The sequence below is a fragment of the Narcine bancroftii genome, chromosome 5, assembly GCF_036971445.1.
Source record: "Narcine bancroftii isolate sNarBan1 chromosome 5, sNarBan1.hap1, whole genome shotgun sequence".
Taxonomy (NCBI): Eukaryota; Metazoa; Chordata; class Chondrichthyes; order Torpediniformes; family Narcinidae; genus Narcine; species Narcine bancroftii.
Genome location: NC_091473.1, coordinates 189,235,975 through 189,255,505, shown reverse-complemented (window position 1 = coordinate 189,255,505; position 19,531 = coordinate 189,235,975). Strand labels below are relative to the sequence as shown.

The window sequence follows — 19,531 nt, the reverse complement described above, 5'->3', positions numbered from 1 at the left end:
GGTCATATCTATTTTATTCATTTTCTCTTCTGTGTTGTTTATTCTTTTTCTTAAATCATTAAATTCCTGTGTTTGCCATTCTTTAAATGACTCCATGTATCCTTTAATAAGAGAAAGTACCTCCTTTATCTTGCCTTTCTTTTCTTCTTCTATTTCACTGTACTCTTCCTCTTCCTCTTCTTCTTCCTCTGGGTTGGCCATCTGTTGTTTCTTTGTTGCCCTTTCCTTCTCTTCTTTCTTGTTTCTATTGTCTTCTGTGGTCTCTTCTTGCTGCAGGTGTTCTGCAGCTGTCGTTGCCGGCTGTGGAGATCGACTCCCCAGCTGGTCCCCCCTCCCGTCGGTGTGTTTTTTTTCATGCGCATCGCGCATGCGCGAGGAGTCGCACATGCGCGGTTGCGCACTTTTACTCGGCTCAGCGAGCCGTTTTTCTAGTCCATTATTTACCGACCTGAGGGAGCGGGTTTCTCTCTCCGCAGCGGGCCTCTTCGAACAGGTAAGGCCTTCACCTTTTTCCTCCGTTGTCTTCTCTTCCTCTCTGCTTACCGTTGCTTTCGATTTTTCTTTTTTTGTCGCCATCTTCTTTCCACCTTTATACTCACTTTTCTGTAACTTTTATTTCTGTGCCTTTGTGTTTTCCTTTGTTTTTCCCGACTTTTCTGGAGAGGGCTGGAGTTCACTGTCCGGCCACTACTCCATCACGTGACTCCTCCCATTTTGTTCATACCTTGATGAAGAGCTCATTTCCAAAACATTGGTTATGCATCTTTATCTTTGCTATATATAATATACTGTTTGACCTGCTGAATTTCCCCAGCTTTCTGTTTTTACTTTCTTTCTCTAAAGATAATAACTTGATATACTGCTAAAGATAATGTGCAAGACCAGCTATACACTTGTTCTCACTGGATAAATATTCCTGTCTTGCTACCTTTGGGACACAATTGGATGGGGAGTTGCAAACTGTTTGGTCTCCTACTCTCAACTGTGACACCCGCATGCAGAAGAACAAATAAAGCAAAGAATTTGACTGTGCTGAGTGTGATAGGTACTGCTGCATAAAAAGGGAATGAACAAAACTGCACACAGTCCTCCAAGTGAGACATGCTGTGTGGAATTGATGGCTCCTCCTTGGAGCATGAGGGCCCTCATTCTCTGTACCCTGCTGATGGTGGACCTCATGCTTTCTTTTGCCAGGCTCCAGGACTTTGCTTCTCAACCGTCGACCTCCACCAACGCTCCAAGTGCTGAAGAGGTCACGACGAGGCCCGAACCTGTCACACCCGTCGTCACCAGTACCAGCACGGGGGCCAATACCACACCACCGACAGGAGCCCCCACGTCCTCCCAGTCTGTATTATGTAAGATTTGTGGCCGTGCGTGGTGTGGCTGGATTGGGGGGGGGGGGTGGTGGTGGTGGGGTGAGAGGGAAAGGTGCAAATGGGGTTCAAAGGAGAAAGGGATTCAGTCCCAAGTGCAGACCATTAATGCAGTTGGCTAACAGTTGAACCCAGAAAGTAGTGCAGTGGGAATAAACTTGTGTTAATTCTACTGAAGGTTACACTCAAGATGGCGTTCATTAGCACCAGTCTTGAACTTGGCTATGATGTCCAAGAGTCAAGTTCAAGAGTATTATCGTCCAACTGTACATATATTAAAAACCCTGTGATCAGAATTCAAGCAAATGGCGGCCTTAAGCAATCAACAAAATAAAAATTGCGGAAAATAAATAGGTAAAAAATACGGAAATTAGTTTGTCAATCATGCAACTGGAAAAGTCACTAAGCTGGCACCTACCAATCCCTATAGGTGCCGGATGCCAGGGGTTTTACTGTATGGAGCCTAATGAACATCGTTTCTCCGCACTCTGTTGATACTAAACAGTGCATAATAATCCCATATATAATCAAAATATAATTATGTAATATAAAATAAATATTTATAATAATATAACAAATGTTCTGGAATAATTTACTCAGTTTCATTAATAATAGACCCAGGGTTAGAGGATACTGTACATCAGTCTTACAGCCTGTGGGAAGAAGCCATACCCTAGTCTGGCAGTCCTGGTTTTGATGCTTCTGTACCACCTCCTTAATGGTAGTATGTCAAAGATACTGTGCCATGGATGGTAGGGATCCTCAGTAATTCTTTGGGCCCATTTTAAGTAAACAACGCTCCCAGAGAAGGTCTTCTTTTCCTCTATTGACGACACAGTAATTTTCTGGACCATTTTGACGATCCTTTGTGTTGACTTCCAGTTGTGATGATGTTTTTCCCCCCCCTCTCCTCCACTAGCTGGATTCGGAGGCATTCCTGGACTTGGTAGCCTTGGCATGGGCTCGGCAAACTTCATGGAACTGCAGCAGCAGATGCAACGACAGCTCATGTCAAACCCGGACATGCTGGCTCAGATCATGGAGAATCCTTTTGTGCAGAACATGATGTCTAACCCAGACCTCATGAGGCAGATGATCATGGCGAACCCTCAGATGCAGCAGTTGATGGAAAGGAACCCAGAAATCAGCCACATGTTAAACAACCCAGAGTTAATGAGACAGGTGAAGATCCCCCTTTCTTGCTGGGTCCTGATGAGCCCGCTTCCAATTGAGTTGCAAGGGTGCTGAATGGAATAAGTGGGGTTAGACCCCAGTGAAACGTGATGCGTATGCAAGATGCCTAACGACAAAAGGGACGGGTGAGGCCCATCTGAAATGAAATTCCTTTCGAACCACTTGTCCCGTTGTCGCATATTCTCCCACATCCTGTTCCCTCTCACAGCACAGAATAGGCCTTTTGGCCCAACTCGTCTATAACTGCCAGATTGGCATCCTAGGCGTGTCCCCGTAGTGTAACTAAAAGGAGAACATACGCTTTTATTAGCTCATAACTAAAGGTAGGGTCTTACATTGGCCCTCAGAGGGGCTCAGGGTTTAGGCGGGAAACCAAGGTTATTTATGGGTAGATGGAGGCAGAGCTGGGAGGTGGAGCCAGCCATCATTATAACACACCACCGGTGAATCTCAGTTCACTGCAGTCCCATTTGCCTACATTTGGCCCACATTCTCCTAAATGCATGTCTTAATGTCATTTGTATGTCAAAATCGTATCTACTTCCATGGCTTCTTCTGTCAGCTCGTTCCAGATGTGGATTATCCTCATAAAAAATGTCCCCTCTGGTCGCAGAGGGTGGTGAAATTGTGGAATTTGCTGCCCATTGAAGCAGTGAAGGTGTAATGGATAAATATTTTGCGAGAATTTGGTAATATTTGGGATTTTGGTAAGATTTAGAGTAGGTTACATACATACACACATTTTAAAACACATCTTTTGAAAGACTGAAGAAATATTGAAGATATCTGGAGAATGTTATGCACATTTACAATTGGGTGTTAATTGAACTGATGTCCTAAAATGAATGACCATTGTTTGGAACTGGAGCCAGGCTAGCTACAAGTATCTTTCTGCAGAGTGCTTACAGGAAAGTCACTCCTGGGTTTTGTTTATCTAACAACAGCTTGAACAGAAGAAAGAACTCCTGTTGTTTGCTGAAGAAGGTGGGGGTTTTTGCAAGTGAGTCACATGGGCTTCCTGGCAGTCTCAGTTAGTTGGAGAGAGAGAGAGAGAGGGGGGAGAGAAGAGAAGCCCTCTCAGCTCGTGTGTGGGTGACACTGAAAAGAGACTGAACAGTCACGGCTGAAACAAGCTAGGAAGAGCTGGTTTGAAATAGTAAGTTCCAGAGTGGCGGATGGCTGGAAATGCTATCTGTCTGATGTTTCTCTTGGAGTAAGAGAAATGGAACTCTCTGGTAGCTTGAAGAAAGAAGTTACCATCTGGAAAACCCTGATGGGGCAAGTTTCATCTATGAGACATTGAGGTGGCTAATGGTGGTACCTCAGTTGTGGAAATCCTGGAACAACAAATATCTGCAAAACCTACAGGGGTAACCTCAGTAAATATATTTAAGACAAGGTTGAATAGATTTTTACATAATAGGGAAATTAAGGGATATGGAGAAAAGGCAATTAGGTGATGAACCTTTCATCAGATTAGCCATGATCAAGTTGAATGGCGGACCCGGATGCCCTGCTCATGTTCCTATTTCTTATGTTCACATTTTTCTACCCCTGATTTTATAGACCTCGTGCTCCAGGCAATAAAGCCTAGCCTCTCCCTCTAACTCAAGCCTTCAAGTACTGGTATCATCCTTGTGAATCTCTCTATCTGGATGACTGGGAACTGCGCACAGTTGTGGTCTCACCGACAGCCTGTATAGCCGTGCTGTGATGTCCCAATATTTAATTACTGAGCCCAGGCCAGTGTGGCCAAACACCATCTTCACCATCTTGTCCTCCTGAGTTGCCACTTTCAGGGAACTTAGGTTATCTGGAATTCAAGCAACTGGCAAAATAATTGCAAAAAATAAATAGGTAAAAATGATGAAAGTTGAAAATTGGCACCAATCGCGCAACACCTAATCTCAAGCAACCAGAAAATTCTACCAATACACACTGGTGCCAGATACCAGGGGTTTATTGTACCTCTACTCTACGGCACGCTCCAGCGTCCTGCCATTGACTGTGCAAGTCCTGCCCTGGTTTTACTTGTCTGCATACATGTGTAGCAATTCCGTCTTCTCCGAGTTAAATTCCATTTGCCACTCCTTGGCCCACCCTCCCAACTGATCAGCACTCTGTTGTAAACCAGTTTTGGATGTCATCCACAAACTTACCAACCAAGTTGTGGTCATCCAATTCATTAACGTAGGTATTAGCCCTGACCCTGCAGCACCTGACCAAATTCTTATTAAAATCACAACTGTTAAAAAGACATGTATCCATCCTTTAGTAGATTGTTTGATCCTCTAGATAAGCCATTCTTAGTAGGAACCCCTGCGGGGGCCATAGCACATTTATGTGAAAGCCCTGTTCTCTCTTCACCTCGCATAACAATCTTTTTTAATGTAGTCAGTGGGAGAGAAGAATGGAAGGAAGCAAACTTTGACTGCTTCACAGAGCAGGGGGGCTGTAAATTTTGAGCAGAGTCCTGCCGGGGTGGTGCCATAACTGAAGCCAAAATTGAAAATGGCTGCTCTAGATTCCGGCGCTCGCAGTCTCTTGCGCCTTCCTTGAACAAAACATGACTCTTCTTTGCTCTCCTTCCCCCACCACAGTCTTTCACTGCTCACCGAACCCAGACCCTCACTGACCACATCAGACACAGTTTGGACAACAGTAGCTTGGTGTTTGCAGGACTATAAGCTCTCAGTCACAGCAAAACCTCTGAAAGGGAGAATGCTGGTGGTTAAAACTACCCTTGAGTGAATGCATTGAGAAGCAAATGGTGTGGGTCGCTTGCAGTACATTTTGGTTATGCACACAAAACCTTCAGGGAATTGGCACTGCACAAGTGTGTCCGAGAAACTCAATAGGTCACACACGCAACATCCATAGGAAATACAGTAAAAATCCACATCATCCAGAATTCAAGCAACTGTCAGAAAATAAATAGGTAAAAATACGAAGATATAAAATTTTCATCCCCGGCGGTTAGTTTGGCAATAATGCAGCACGCAATCTCAAGCAACCAGAAAATTCACTCATCTGGCATCTGCCAATACTCATAGGTGCCAGATAGCAGGGGTTTTACTGTAAATAGTAACCAGTGTTTCAGGCCTTTTAGCAAGGTACAAGCAAAATCAGGCAGCCACCTGAATAAAAGGGGTGGGGGGTGGGAATGGAGCAAGGTGGAGCACAGGTTGAAAGGTAAGAAATCATAGGTGCATACCATATCTACACTACTACTAACTCAGCCTGACCCCAAATTCACTTGGTCTGTCTTTGGCAATTTCTTGATCTGTGTCTCCACCTTGGGAGACAAGTGACCTACACTGTTTCCGTGCTTTCAGGGGGATCTACTAGTCTAGACTGTACCCATTGATTTGAAGCATTCTGAAATGATCAGTTGCAGCGTTGGACCATAATTGCTGACCTTTTCTGTAAATGAATTGAAATAAAAAGTGGCAGCTCATTTCTAAGGAAACAGGTAGTGCGTAGAATTTGCAGTTTGTATCAGAGAGAGAGAATCGAGCACAATGGCTTGTAAAGTTGTAAAGCACTGTTTTATTTTTCTCTGATCTGACCTGAGCCACTGTCTGTATTGATCACCTGAGCAGTCGTGGACCACTGGGATTAACTCAAGTCAGGGTTTCTGGTCACCCTTTGCACCTGGCCCCCAATAGGTGCGATTTTGCTATGTTCTTGTCTGTGACCATCACCATCATGGCCAATGATCATTGTTAACCCCTGGGGTGATTGGGGGGGAGGGGGGGTGGGGAGAAGGTGTTTGCCCTTGGCAGGAAAAGGTCCAAAAATCTAAAACATTGAGCAAGTTGGACAATACCTGCTTCTGTTGCAGTTCTACTTTAAGGTTACCGAGCAGAGATGTTGAACTGAGTCTCCCTTTCCCTCAGGATTATCTAGTTTATGGTTACTGAGCAGAGATGTTTGAGTCTCCCTTTCCCTCAGGATTATCTAGTTTATGGTTACTGAGCAGAGATGTTGAACTGAGTCTCCCTTTCCCTGAGGATTATCTAGTTTATTTCACGTCTCTGTGGTGGGACAAACTACATTGAGTTTAAATGCTTTAGGTTTACGTGATGCATCTTGCCCCGACAACCAATCCAAGAACACACTTGGGGTTACTATTCCTTTCTTGTTGCCCTTGGCAGACAATGGAACTGGCCCGGAACCCGGCCATGATGCAGGAAATGATGAGGAATCAAGACCGGGCCCTCAGCAACCTGGAGAGCATTCCTGGTGGTTACAACGCTCTGCGGCGCATGTACACAGACATCCAGGAGCCCATGTTCAGCGCGGCCAGAGAACAGGTAGCTTCATCTGCCTGTAGTGCGGGGAGGTCACTATAACAGTGGGTACACCCGTCTGTAGTGCAGGGAGCTCACTACAACACTGGATGCATTTATTTGCAGTTCAGGGATGTTGCTACAACACTGGGTACATCTTAATTGCAGGAATGTCGCTATAACACTGGACATCTGTAGTGAGCAGAGGTTACTGTGCAACATGTGTCTAGTGCAGGGAGGTCACTATGCAACACTGGGTATATCTGTAGTGCAAGCATGTTAAAATATGACTGGGTACATCTGTTTATCATGCAGGGATGTAGTGCTGATTGCCTTGGGGGTGTTGGGAGAGGCACAAAGAATTTAACCCCTGTCAGACCAAGATGAGTTTTAAATTGCCAAAGCACAGGATCACAGACCAAGTGCTGGGGTATTGGATGAGTGTCATTGGGAATGGTGATTGGGCTGAATCTGCAACGCCTGTTTCTGTACTCTCTGACAATAGTCACTGCTCTAGATAAAAGTTAGCAGTGTGTAGTGAGGTTGGGTAGTCATCTAGTTGTTCTTCTCAAGTTTGTACAGATTCGAAAAAGGCTCTTTGGCCCATCATTTCCATGCTGCCAACCACCGAGCTACCATCTGCACATTCCATTTACCAGAACTTGCTCCATCATCTCTGCCGTGGACATTCAAGCCATTGTCTTGATTCTTTTCCAGTATCTGAGAACAGGGAAATGTCTCCAATATTTCCTCAATATTTTGGATTTTAAAAACAAAAAATTCTCCCATATCCTCTCTGAACCTCTGCCCTCCAGTTTTGGATGAATTTTGCAATTGGAGAGAAGTTTATACATATGTAGCTCATCATTTTGTTTACCTTTGTCCGGGCCACCATTGTTCTGAATAGAAAACAAATGCAGTCTCTCCATCTTACTCCAGAAAGGACCTCCTAATGGCCAACCCTCTATTCCCACACCAGGATGTCTGGAACAAGATCGCAAGATGTAGGAGAAGGGAGAGGCCAATCAGCCCATTGAGTCTGCTCTACTATTCTAATCATGACTTGAATCATTCCACGCACCCCCCCCTCCCATCCATTCAGCCGCACTCCCTGGCTTTCTCCCCTTCACCCTTGATACCCTGACTGACTAATCAAATACCTGTCAATCTCTGCCTTAAATACACACTCTTCCACAGCTGCCTGTGGCAACAAGTTCCACAGACTCACGACCTTCTGACGAAAGAAACTTTTCCACATCTCTGTTTTAAATTGACGCTCTTTTATCTTGAAGTTGTGCCCTTGTGTCTTAGACTCCTCTACCATGAGAAAACATCCTTGCCACATCTACTCTATCCAGGCTTTACGCCATCCTTCTATACTCCAACGAGTACAGTCTAAGGGCCAACAAATGTTCCTAATATGAATTCCTGGTATCATTCTAGTAAATCTTCTCTGAACCCTTTCCAATTCCAGCATGTCGTTTCTCAAATAAGGTGCCCCAAAACTACACAGTTCTCCTAGTGAGGTCTCACCAGTGCTTCATAGAGACTCAACCTTACATTCCTACTCGTATCTGCTATTGCACCTTGTATTCTGACTGGACACTCTCCCACCAGGCTACATTAAATTAAGTTTCCATTAACTCATGCCTCTCTTTTTCCCTATCAGTCCTTTCCATCAGCTCCCCAACCCATTCCCTTCTATCACCAAGCTCTACTCTTCCCCTCACTTCTCAGCTTTTTTCTCTTCTCTCCCAACCATATCCATTTATTTATTGCCTGTTAGCCTGTGCTCTTCCCCCTGACCCTTTCTCCCTCCTCCACTCCCAGCTTTTTATTCAGCTGCCTGTTTGTGTTTGCTTATTCCTGGCAAAAAAAGGGCTCAGGTCCGAAATATTGGTGACCGTATACAGTACTTCCCATGGATGATGTGTGACCTGTTGAGTTTCTCCTGTCTCTCCTAATAACGGAGATGCTCTGTCCCAGTCAACGTCCTGATGAATCTCCTCTGCGCCCTCTCCATTGCTGGACGTTCCCAGCTGAGAATCTTCTGCGGAGAAGCTTCTGCTGAGGTTTTGAACTACCATTCTCTGTCTTACTTTTTCTATGGCCCCCTTAGGACTCTGCTCAAAGTTTATGAGCCCCCCCCTTCCCTGTGAAGCAGTCAGGATTAGTTGGTTTCTTCCGTACTTCTATTGACTATATTAAAAATATTTTATGATTTCAGTGCGTGCCCCACCCCACCCCCCAAAAATGTGCTGAGACCCAAGGGATGCTGTATGGCTGCCATTGAGAATGGCTGGTTTAGCAAGCGTCCCTTTTCACTGCCTTCTGTACGTACGTGCTATCTCCCTCAGGGGTTCTATGGCTTGAACATCAGTGGTCCTTGTGACTCCCTGGGGGCCCTGCAATTTATTGTGTGCCTCATGCCCAAAATGCATCACTTTCCACTTGTGAAGATTAAATTCTGTTTATTGCTGCTTTGCCCTCCATACCAGCTGAGTTTCCGGGCTATCCTCACCACAGCACCAATTTCCGTGTTGCCTGCGAGGTTAGAACATAGCTGAAGGGCTTGTGCTGTAATGTTCTATGTTGTGCCGACCCATATATACCTACCAAAAAAAATGAAACCCTCCCCACCTCATCACTCTAGTTTTCTTTTCATCCATGTGCTTACCTAAGAGTCCCATAAATGACTCTTTTGTTCCCACCTCATTTACCAACCCTTGGCAATGTATTCCAGGCACCCACAACTCTCTCATCCAAATCGCAGTGCACTTGGTAAACAGTAATGGTCTCACACCTCTGGTCCCAGGTTCCAAGCCTCAAAATTTACCCCTCCTTACAACAACTTTCCTGCTGACAATAAGCCCAATAGAACCAGAGAACATGACAGCACAGACCTCAGACCCATGAAGTCTGTGGTGAACTATTTTTCTGCCTAACCCATTGAGCTGGACCACAGCCCTTCATACCCCTTCCATCCAAATTTTTCTTAAGTGTGAAAATGGAACTCGCATTCAGTACTTTAGCTGGCAGTTTATTCCACACTTCGACCACACTCTGTGTGAAGTTCTCCTCATGTTCTTTTAAAACATTTCCCCTTTCAGCCTTTATCCATGTCCTCTAGTACTTGTCTCACCTAACTTCAGTGGAAAAAGCTGCTTGCATTTACTCTATACCCCTCATAACTTTGTGTACTATCAAATCTCTGCTCATTCTCCAACATTTAATGTTTCCCTGTACTTGGTTCCTTTAATCCTGGCAAGGTCCTTGTAAATATTCTCTGCACTCTTTCAATCTTATTGATATCTTCCCTTCAGTTCCCTACACATTACTCCAAATCTGGCCTCACCAGTGTGGTACAACTTCACCGTAACACAGTAAAAACGCAAAGCTGGGGAAACTAAGCAGGTCAAACAATATATAGCAAAGATAAAGATAGACAGCCAACATTTTGGGCTTGAGCCCTTCAAGGTATGCATATCCTATACTGTGTGAAACACTTGGGACCGGACGTGCATCACTTAACTGCATTTTCCGAATAACTGAGCAGGCCAATAGCATCAGCAGAATACTTGCATTGGCCTTCCCCGATCCCTGGCACCTTCCCACTGCCATCACTGCTCCTTCCTGGGAATCCAAGGTTTAATCCTGCCCGGGAGGCTGCTCTCCTTGATGACTCTGGGACAGTGGAGAATCAAGCAGGGTCAGTGTCACGGGGCGGGCATCCGCGGGCCATGCTCTCCACCCATCTGGAAGGACACTCCCACTACCACCCGATCCAACGCTCCGCTGCCACCCACCCACCTGGTCTGATGCTGCTGCCACCAAAAAATCATTGCTGCTCTCCCCCCCCATCCCCCCAAACCCTAATGCCTTTCAATTAGATTTCTTCTAATGCCAATTCTGGAACCACGTACAGTGGAGGGTAAGGAAGGAATGGAAAGAGAGAGAGGAGGGAGTTAGCTTAAATGAGGACAATCTCCCTAAGCTTGAGCGGACAGTTCAGCGTCTGTCTTCCTAGCTGGTTCTGAACTCTATTGTTACCAAAATGACACTAACAGCATGTCAGAGCTCCACACATTGGGTGAAATTTTTTTTTCAATTTGTGAATTCATGCTGCTGCCGAAAATTTTTTCGGTTAACTGAGAATTTTGGTTAAGTGGTTTTTGGATAATCGGAAATGTACTGTACAGGCCAATATGCCGAATGCTCTATGGCGCCATATACCTGTGATGCCACTTTCAGAGAATTATTTACCAATTATTCTCAAATCTCTCTGTTCTATCTCACTCCTCCGTGGCCTACTGTTTACCATGTCTCTCCAACCTTGCTTAGTCCTCCCAAAGTGTAACACCTCACATTTGTCTCCATTAAATTCCATCAGCCATTTTTGTAGCCCATTTTTCCAGTTGGTTCAGAACCTACTGCAAGCTTTGAAAGCCTTCCTCGCTGTCCACTGCACCCCCAATCATCGTGTCATCTGCAATGTTGAGTTCCACTCAGAAACTCCACCCTCACTCCCTCATTGTATTTGGGATCTTCCTATGGGACCTTGTTAAAGATGTTACTGAAGTCCACATAACAACAACTCCACCTTCTTCAACGCATTTTGTCACAGCTGGGAAACTTCCACCCTCTGACTGAATTACTTCCCCTCCCACTTTTCCCCCTTTCTCTCCCCATTCTTTATTCAGATGTCTGCAGGCTTTTTGCTTACACCTTGAAGAAGGACTCAGGCCCAGAATATCAGCAATATGTCCTTGCCTCCTTTTGATGCCACGAAACCAGCTGAGTTCCTCCAGCATTTTTTGCATCTTTAATGAAACCCCGCCATTCCAATCAATCCTGTCCCTCAGAATTTGCTCCAGTGAGTTTACGACTACTGATCCCCAACTTTTCCCAGTTGCTTTGGAGCAGAGAGACCCTTGTGTATGACTTGTTTGGATTGGGTTGAAGATTCTGCCTTGACTGTTGGAATTTAAGGTGTCTTTATTTTGTAGTTTGGTGGCAACCCCTTCACAGCCCTGGGCGGAGGCTCAGACAGCAATGCCCAGCCATCTCGAACCGAGAACAGGGAGCCTTTGCCCAACCCCTGGGTCCCAACATCCCCCTCCTCGCCAGCCCCCAGCTCCAACAGCGAGGGAGGAAGCAGCACCAATCAGACAACATCACCTGTCTCGAACCCCTTTGGTGTCAACTCAGGGAGTTTGGGAAATGGTAAGTACCTCTGACTGAAAAGCGGGCACACTTGGGCCTTGTTACAGTTGTATACAATTGGAAACTGACTCTAGCCTTCTCACCTACCTGAGTTGGACCTCTTTATCTGCATGAAGCCCTTATCCCCCTTGAACCTTTCCTGTCTGAAGCTTTTGAACTATTAGATGTTAGATTCAGATTTATTGTCAGAGTACATACATGACATCACAAACAACCTTGAGATTCTTTTTCCTGCAGTGAGGCAGAACTACCACTTATTGGTAGTACAAAAAAAAATGTCCTCAACGTACACATGTAAACAAATAAACTGTACAATACAGAAAGGGAAAAAACATTAATAAAGTGCAAAAGTAAGAGTCCTTAAATAAGTTTCTGATTGAGTTTGTCATTGGTGGAGGGGTAGAGTCTGGACCTGAACCTGAAGGTGCAAGTCTTGTGGCACCTACACCCCTTATCCTGATAGTAGCAGTCAGGACAGAGAGTGTGCTGCGTGGGGCGGATCCTTGATTATTGCTTCCGCTCCTTGACGGCGGCGTTCCCTGTAGATGCTTGTGATGGTGGGGAGGGTTTTGCTTGTGAGGTTCTGGGAAGAGCCCACCACCTTTCCCTGGACTTGACACTCAGGGGTATTGGTGTCCGCAGTAGTTGCATCAATGTCTGGTATGGAGATGCCAATGCACGGGACAGGAAAAGACGACAGAGAGTCATGAACTCAGCCAGGGCCATCACTGGCACCAGTCTTCACTCCATTAAGGAAATCCTCAAGAAAGCAGCCTCTGTCCTCAAGGACGCCCCCCCACCACCACCACCCCGGCCATGCCCTCTTCTTACTGTTACCATCGGAAAGGAGGTACAGGAGCTTGAAAGCAAATACTGTGCGGCACGGGGACAGCTTCTTCCCTTCTGCCATCAGATTTCTGAGTGGGCAATGAACCATAGACACTACCTCACATTCTCTTATTATTGCACTAATTTATTTATTTTGAAATGTTATTTGCACCCATAATGCCTGCTGCAAAACAATGAATTTTGTGACAGGTTCATGACATTACATTTTGATTCTGATTGAGTGCTCAAGGGACTGATAACAACCTAAGCTTCACCCCATATTTTGAAAAGAGGTGACTGCAGCCATTGGGATATCTTTTCCTCATTTTTCTCCCAATATTTCCAAGATTCTGGAATGATCCCAATACATTGGAAATAGCAAATGTGACACTGCTGTAATGGACAGGCGAAAAAGTTGTCCTGAAATCAGTTGTCAGACATGTCAACGTTGGAATGTAGGGGCAAGCTACTTAAATTACGCGGTTAGGCTTAGAAATCAAGGCTTTATGAAAGATGTGCACTCACGATAGGTTGCTGATTAAGTGATCTTGTTTAGTAAAGAGGTTGCGTTAGTCTGTCCCCTAGTCAGAACTGGCCGGTGCCTGCACCTGGTACAATGATAATTCAATGGTATGTTCTCCGCAGGAATGTTCAACAGTCCAGGGATGCAGAGCCTAATGCAGCAGATCTCTGAGAACCCCCAGCTAATACAGAACATGCTGTCTGCGCCCTACATGAGGAGCATGATGCAGTCGCTGTCCCAGAACCCTGACCTCGCCTCACAGGTACCGCAGTGCTTGACTGTAACCAACCCGCTCTGCTTCCAGAGGAGAGGACAGGAGCTGGGAAGGTTCCCTCCATCAAGCCCCAAACTGCCACCTGTGTTGCTCTCTCTCCTTTCCTCTGGTAGCCTCATTGCCCCCACCCACCCCCACCACCCAAACGTTGTCCTTTGCCGCAAGGCCTGAATCGATTTGAAATCTGTGCCTAAGGTTAGTGATGCTGAACCTTCAGCGGTAGGATCTGGGTCAAGGTGGGAGATAAAGGGATTTAATTTTAATTTGGATATACAGCATGGTAACAGGCCCTTTTGGCCCACAAGCCCATACCGCCCAATTACACCCAATTGATCGACAACCTCAGTATATTTTGATGGGTGGGAGGAAACCAGAGCCCTCTGGGAAACCCATGCAGTCATAGGGAGAACATACAAACTCCTTACAGACAGCATGCGATTTGAACCTGGGTCACCCAATTGAAAGCAGTGGGCCATTATTAGTAGGTCATTCCACAGAGATTCTCAACAGTCCATAGTATTTGCTGCTGAGGGTTTACTCTCTCTTTAACACGCTGTGCACGGGGCTAGGGCGCTTGCCTGTGAAGCACGCGTGGCCCCGGGACACTCGCGTACAAAGCACAGGTGGGGGAAGCTGGAGGAAGTTCTATGGCATGAGTTATTGGGATGTGATGAGTTGACTCATCTGTACGGATCCCTCTCCTGGTGCCCCTGTACCCCTCCCAGTGTTGCCGTCCTGGCTCTCCGTCCCCGCAAGCTTCCTGTGCCACATCCAGGATCCCGGATTTGGCTCCTGGCCCTTCTCTCACCTCCACCCTGTTTCTCTTGCTGCAGATCCTCATGAACAACCCCCTGTTCGCTGGCAACACACAGTTGCAGGACCAGTTCAGACTCCAGATGCCCACCTTCCTGCAACAGGTAAGGCATCGAGCAGCTGATTTCCCTTTCCACGCTGACGAGCGATTGAAGGCGCCAGGCGTCTGTGGGAGCCACGTGTGCCCGAGGCAGTTCCTGGCCTCTCTGGACATGTCACGCAAAAGCTTCAAGCGGACATCAAACTTCAGTTTGTCCCCAACACAGAAGCAGGCCCTTCGGCCCATCATGTCAGCGCCATTGCCGTATAATTCTGCATGGGCTGGGGTCGAGTGCCACACTCTAAAGAGCTGGAGAAAACTCTGGGTCCCGCAGCATCCACAGGAAATGAAAGGCATTTAATGTTTTGGCCTGAGTCGTCAGCAGTCTCCTTTCCCCCCCTCCCCCCCTTCCCTTTCCTCTCCCCCCATCATTTCTCATCTACTCTCCCACCTGTATCCACCTCTTACCTGCTGGCCTGTGCTCCTCCCCTCCACCTTTTTGTCTTCAGGTGTCTTCTTCCTGATACCTGACAAAGAGGCCAGGTCCAAAAACATCGACTGCCTTTTCCTTCTTATGGGCACTGCCTGACCTGCTGAGTTTCTTCAGTACTTGTGTACCCTGCACAATTCTGATCCCATTTACCAGCACTTGCCCCACATCTGGCCAAGGCCTTGGTGACTAAAATTTTCAATGATGGGAGAGTGTCTGCCTCCACCGCACTCTCCACCCCCCCCCCCCCCCCCCCCCCCACCTAACCTCTCTTTGGACGAAGATAGTATTCCACAGATTCCCTTCAACCTTCTCACTCCAGGGGGTCTACAAGATTATGAGAGGCATAGAGGCCTGCAAGATTATGAGAAGCCTAGATATAGTGGACAGTCAGCGTCTTTTTCCCAGGGCAGGAGTAGCAAATGTCAGAAGACATCTGCTCAAAGTGAAAGAAGGAAAGTTTATGGGAGATGTTGGGGGTGATTTTTTTTCCCCCCCCCACAGAATTGTGGATGCCTGGAATGCCTTGCTGAGGGTGGTGGTGGAGGCTGGAATAGTAGGAGCATTTAAAAGACTCCTAGATGAAGGAAAAATGGAGGGTTATGAGGTATGAAGGGTTTTTTAGTTATATAAAGGTCAGCACAGCATCGTGGGCTGAAGGGCCTGTACTGTGTTGCAATGTTCTACATTGCTCGCTTTAAACCACTGTTCTCTGCCTTCACTACCCCCCCTCTCAGGCAGTGTTCCACATCATCTACCCCCACTCTGGGGGAAGGTAATCTTCCTCAGATCCCCTTCAAACTCCTCACTCCTTGCTCTAAGATGATGTTCTCTGATGGAGCAAGTTTTTTTTTAAACTGTGCCCCTCATAACCTTGTATCCTTCATCCAAAGCCAACCCATCCGGTCTTAGCTTGTACTTGAATCACTGGTAAATCTCCTTTAATACCGCCTCTAGATCTTCCTCATCCTTCCTATTCTGCGTCAATCACCATGGCACACAATAAACCAGTTGTATTTAATGTTCCCCGCACCCTGCTTAATGAAGGCAGACATTCTGAATGCTTTATCCACCTGTGCTGATGCACAGAATTGGCCATCAAAGTCCCTCAATGCTTCCCGTGGGCTCCCCACCCACTCTTATTAGTCCATCGCCTCATGGGCTGGAACTTGGGTGAGACCACACTTGTGTGCATTTCCAATTTCCCAAATGTAGGAAGGATGCCATTGATCTGGAAAGGGGGGAGAAAACATTCACCTGGATGTTACTGGACTGGAGGAGCTCGATAGGATCTTTCCCCTTGCTGTACATGAGATAAAGATCTTTGAAAAATTTAAATTTAGACATGCAGCACAGTATCAGGCCCTTCTGGCCCACAAGGCTATGCCACCCAATAGATCTGCAACCCCTGGTACATTTTGAAAGGTGGGAACCCACGCAGATTAGGGGAGAACGTACAAACGCCTTACAGAGTGCTGCATTTGAACCCAGATCATCGGTGATGTAACTGTGCTGCCCTCTGCGGGGCATCTCCCTCTGCAGGCTCTGCGGGGCATCTCCCCGAGGCTCTTCCCACTCCCTGCTCCCACCTAGTGGAAACTGACCTTTTGCTCCTGTGCAGATGCAGAACCCAGATGTCCTGTCGGTCATGGCCAACCCCAGGGCCATGCAAGCCTTGCTGCAGATCCAACAGGGGCTTCAGACGCTGCAGAATGAAGCGCCAGGACTACTGCCTGGGTAAGTTTGCCTCACTATCGCTGATGTGTGGCAGTGCTTTCCCCCCCTCTCCCCCATTTCCCCCCCCCCCAACGTGTTCATCCAAAATCCCCACCCTGTGCCTGCTTAGACTCCACCCCCCTTGTCCATCTGGACCCCCCTCCCCACCGCCATGTCCTTGTCCGTTTAGATCCTCCTCCCCAAACACACGCCCGTGTCCGTCCAGTCTTCCGCCACCCTGCACCCTACCATGAGACCTCCCCCATGTAACTATCCCTCACTTTCTCTGCATGCGGATCAAATGACTGTTCCCCCCTCTCCACCAGTCCTACTGCTCTGCTCTGGGAAGACTCATCTCTGCCACGTGTCTGTGAGATCTGGAGAAGCTGACCCTGTACACCAACAGCTTTGATGCCGGAGCCCCAGTGCAAAGCAGGCCTTCTACTGCACCCACAGGCCGCTGGAGGCTCTCAGTAGCTCTGCTAGGGGCAGGCAGGGGGCATATCGACAAACTGCGATGACTCTGGTGGGTGGGTGGGGTGAGGGGCATTGGGGAAGCTTTGGGACTGTGGGGTTTCCTTGTAAATAGGGGAAACTGTCCAATGGGGGGTGGTTTAGGAGCTTCCCATCTACAGTGAACAATGTGTCTGTTCAGGTTCAGCCCCGGCGTGACTTCCCCCATGGCCGGGATCGGAGGCCCTGGCAGCGGACCAACACCCACAACGACAGCGGCTGGCACCGGCACGGTTAACACGAGCTCGGCGGTGCCAGCGCCCACCACCACCAACAGCTCACAGCAGCAGCTGATGCAGCAGATGTTACAGATGTTAGCCGGGGCCAACACCCAAGTAAGAGCTGCTGGGCTTTGCGCACGTGTCGGCTGGTTCATGCCGGTCTTGTGTTACACCGCAGATGAACTAGTCCAGGTTATCTGAGGCTTTGGCACCTTCAATAACCCCATCGTGTTAGCCTTCTCAGACTGTCCCAATTAAATAGCCTTCCTGCTCCTGAGGGAGGGACGGTTCAATGACACAGAAGATCCCATAGGGTCACCAAATGGTTGAATTGGGCCAGCCCTCCAGACTTTGCACTGTTTCCTCCACTCAGCTGAGAGGGCGGCTGGCTCACAGTTCAGGCAGTTCTGTGGCGAGACTTTTGGTCTGTGTCCTGTCCCACTGGGGAAGAGGAACCCTGCACTTCGTTCTGTTCAGTGGGGGCTTTGGGAATTTACCACATCTGGTTGGCCTTTTACTGTTCAATCAACCCTTCTGCCTTTTCTTTCCTTGTTTGGTCAGCCATGCCTGACACCATTCAGTCAGACCCCCCCCACCCCGTCACCGTTCAGTCAGGCCTGCCTGTCCTTGGCAGACAGTGTTTCCTCTGCGTTGCTGGGTTAGAGTGTAACCTACGTCAAGCTCAGTCATTTCTTGATCAGGAGGAGCTGTGATGCTTCTTCCAGCATGTGGATATTGCGTACAGCTGGCGGCAGTCAGCCACTCATCAGCCAGCTCTCAAGGCAGGGGCCTGTGGTGATGTGTGGGGGCCCCACCGTTTAATGCACGCGAGTGGGTGTGGGGGCCCAGTGTGCGTGTCCGCCCTTCCCACTGACTCTCCTCCTTCCCGCACAGGGACAGAGCCCTGAAGTGCGATTTCAGCAACAACTGGAGCAGCTCAGTGCCATGGGCTTCATCAATCGCGAGGCAAACCTACAGGCCCTCATCGCCACTGGAGGGGACATAAATGCTGCCATCGAGAGACTTCTGGGCTCCCAGCCCTCGTAAACACACAGGCAGGAGGGAAGGCGCAGTTCTGCGGCACGACAGGACAGGCAGGCTTCTCAGAATGATAGGAACTGACATTTTTAAGTCAAAAAATGATTTAAAACAAAAGCTCGTTCGAAATCATCTCCAACCCTTTGCTGTACGTAGCTTCCAGTGCTTGATTGAAAAGAAACAGGCGTCCCGTCGAGTCACACCGGGGGGATTCTCACTTGCCGTACGTACAGCATTCGTTGGCCTGTTTCCTCCACTCCACCCCACCTCCCACTCTGCTTCTGTGTTCTGTACTCGCTACCAGAGCCTGGATTCAGTGGTTTGTAAGAAATGTGAACATAAAAGAGTAACATTGCTAATGGTTCGAGTCCCTCTCCTCATTTTGAAGCAGCCCTCCATTCCCAACCCCCCCCCCAAAACTCTTCTATTTCCCATGCACTTTCGTGGATCCTCGTGGCTTTATGTTAAAGTTTTATCTGTCACATTGCATCCAGTGCAGTGCCGAGGGTTCTTCTGTGAGCAGCCTAACAGCTCTAACATCAAGAGCACAATGAAAAGGAAGATCTGCCTGTTTTCACTCATACCTGACAAGGGCCCAAGCCTGAAACATTAGGCCCCCTGTACTTTCCATGGATGCTCCGTGATTTGCTGAGTTTCTTCAGCACCTTTATGTGTTACACTAGACCCCAGCATTTGTCGGCTCCAAATAGCACCAAGCAAGGCAGCACGAGAGCCCTGTGGTGGGGTTTATTCAGGAACTGCAGGGAAGAAACTGTCTTTGAGCCTGTTGGTGTGTTGCTTTAACACCCTTAAGCCTTCTGCCTGATCGGAAGAGGGAGAAGAGAGTGCATCCAGGATGTGATAGGTCCAGGGCATGTAGTTGGACTCCGTTGAGGGAAGGGAAGTTTTTGTGATGTTCTGAGCTGCATTTACCACTTTCTGTATCTTTTCCTGATCTTGAGCAGGGCAGCTCCAGTCCCTGACTAATGC

At 47.6% G+C, this 19,531-nt stretch overlaps 1 protein-coding gene across 2 annotated transcripts in view; it reads left to right on the top strand.

The window, feature by feature from the left end:
* ubqln4 (ubiquilin 4) overlaps positions 1-18,900 on the top strand; it is a 58,748-nt gene extending 39,848 nt beyond the window's left edge. The window contains exons 3-11 of one of the 2 annotated variants that reach the window (XM_069940282.1): positions 1,195-1,358; positions 2,296-2,558; positions 6,728-6,886; positions 11,869-12,085; positions 13,559-13,698; positions 14,544-14,627; positions 16,675-16,790; positions 17,425-17,617; positions 18,398-18,900. In XM_069940282.1, the coding sequence (XP_069796383.1) occupies positions 1,195-1,358; positions 2,296-2,558; positions 6,728-6,886; positions 11,869-12,085; positions 13,559-13,698; positions 14,544-14,627; positions 16,675-16,790; positions 17,425-17,617; positions 18,398-18,550 (1,489 nt within the window). In that variant the 3' untranslated portion in view covers positions 18,551-18,900. The remainder of the gene's footprint in view (positions 1-1,194; positions 1,359-2,295; positions 2,559-6,727; positions 6,887-11,868; positions 12,086-13,558; positions 13,699-14,543; positions 14,628-16,674; positions 16,791-17,424; positions 17,618-18,397) is intronic. The other variant, XM_069940283.1, reaches the window with a different exon arrangement.
* Positions 18,901-19,531: the final 631 nt, after the last annotated feature.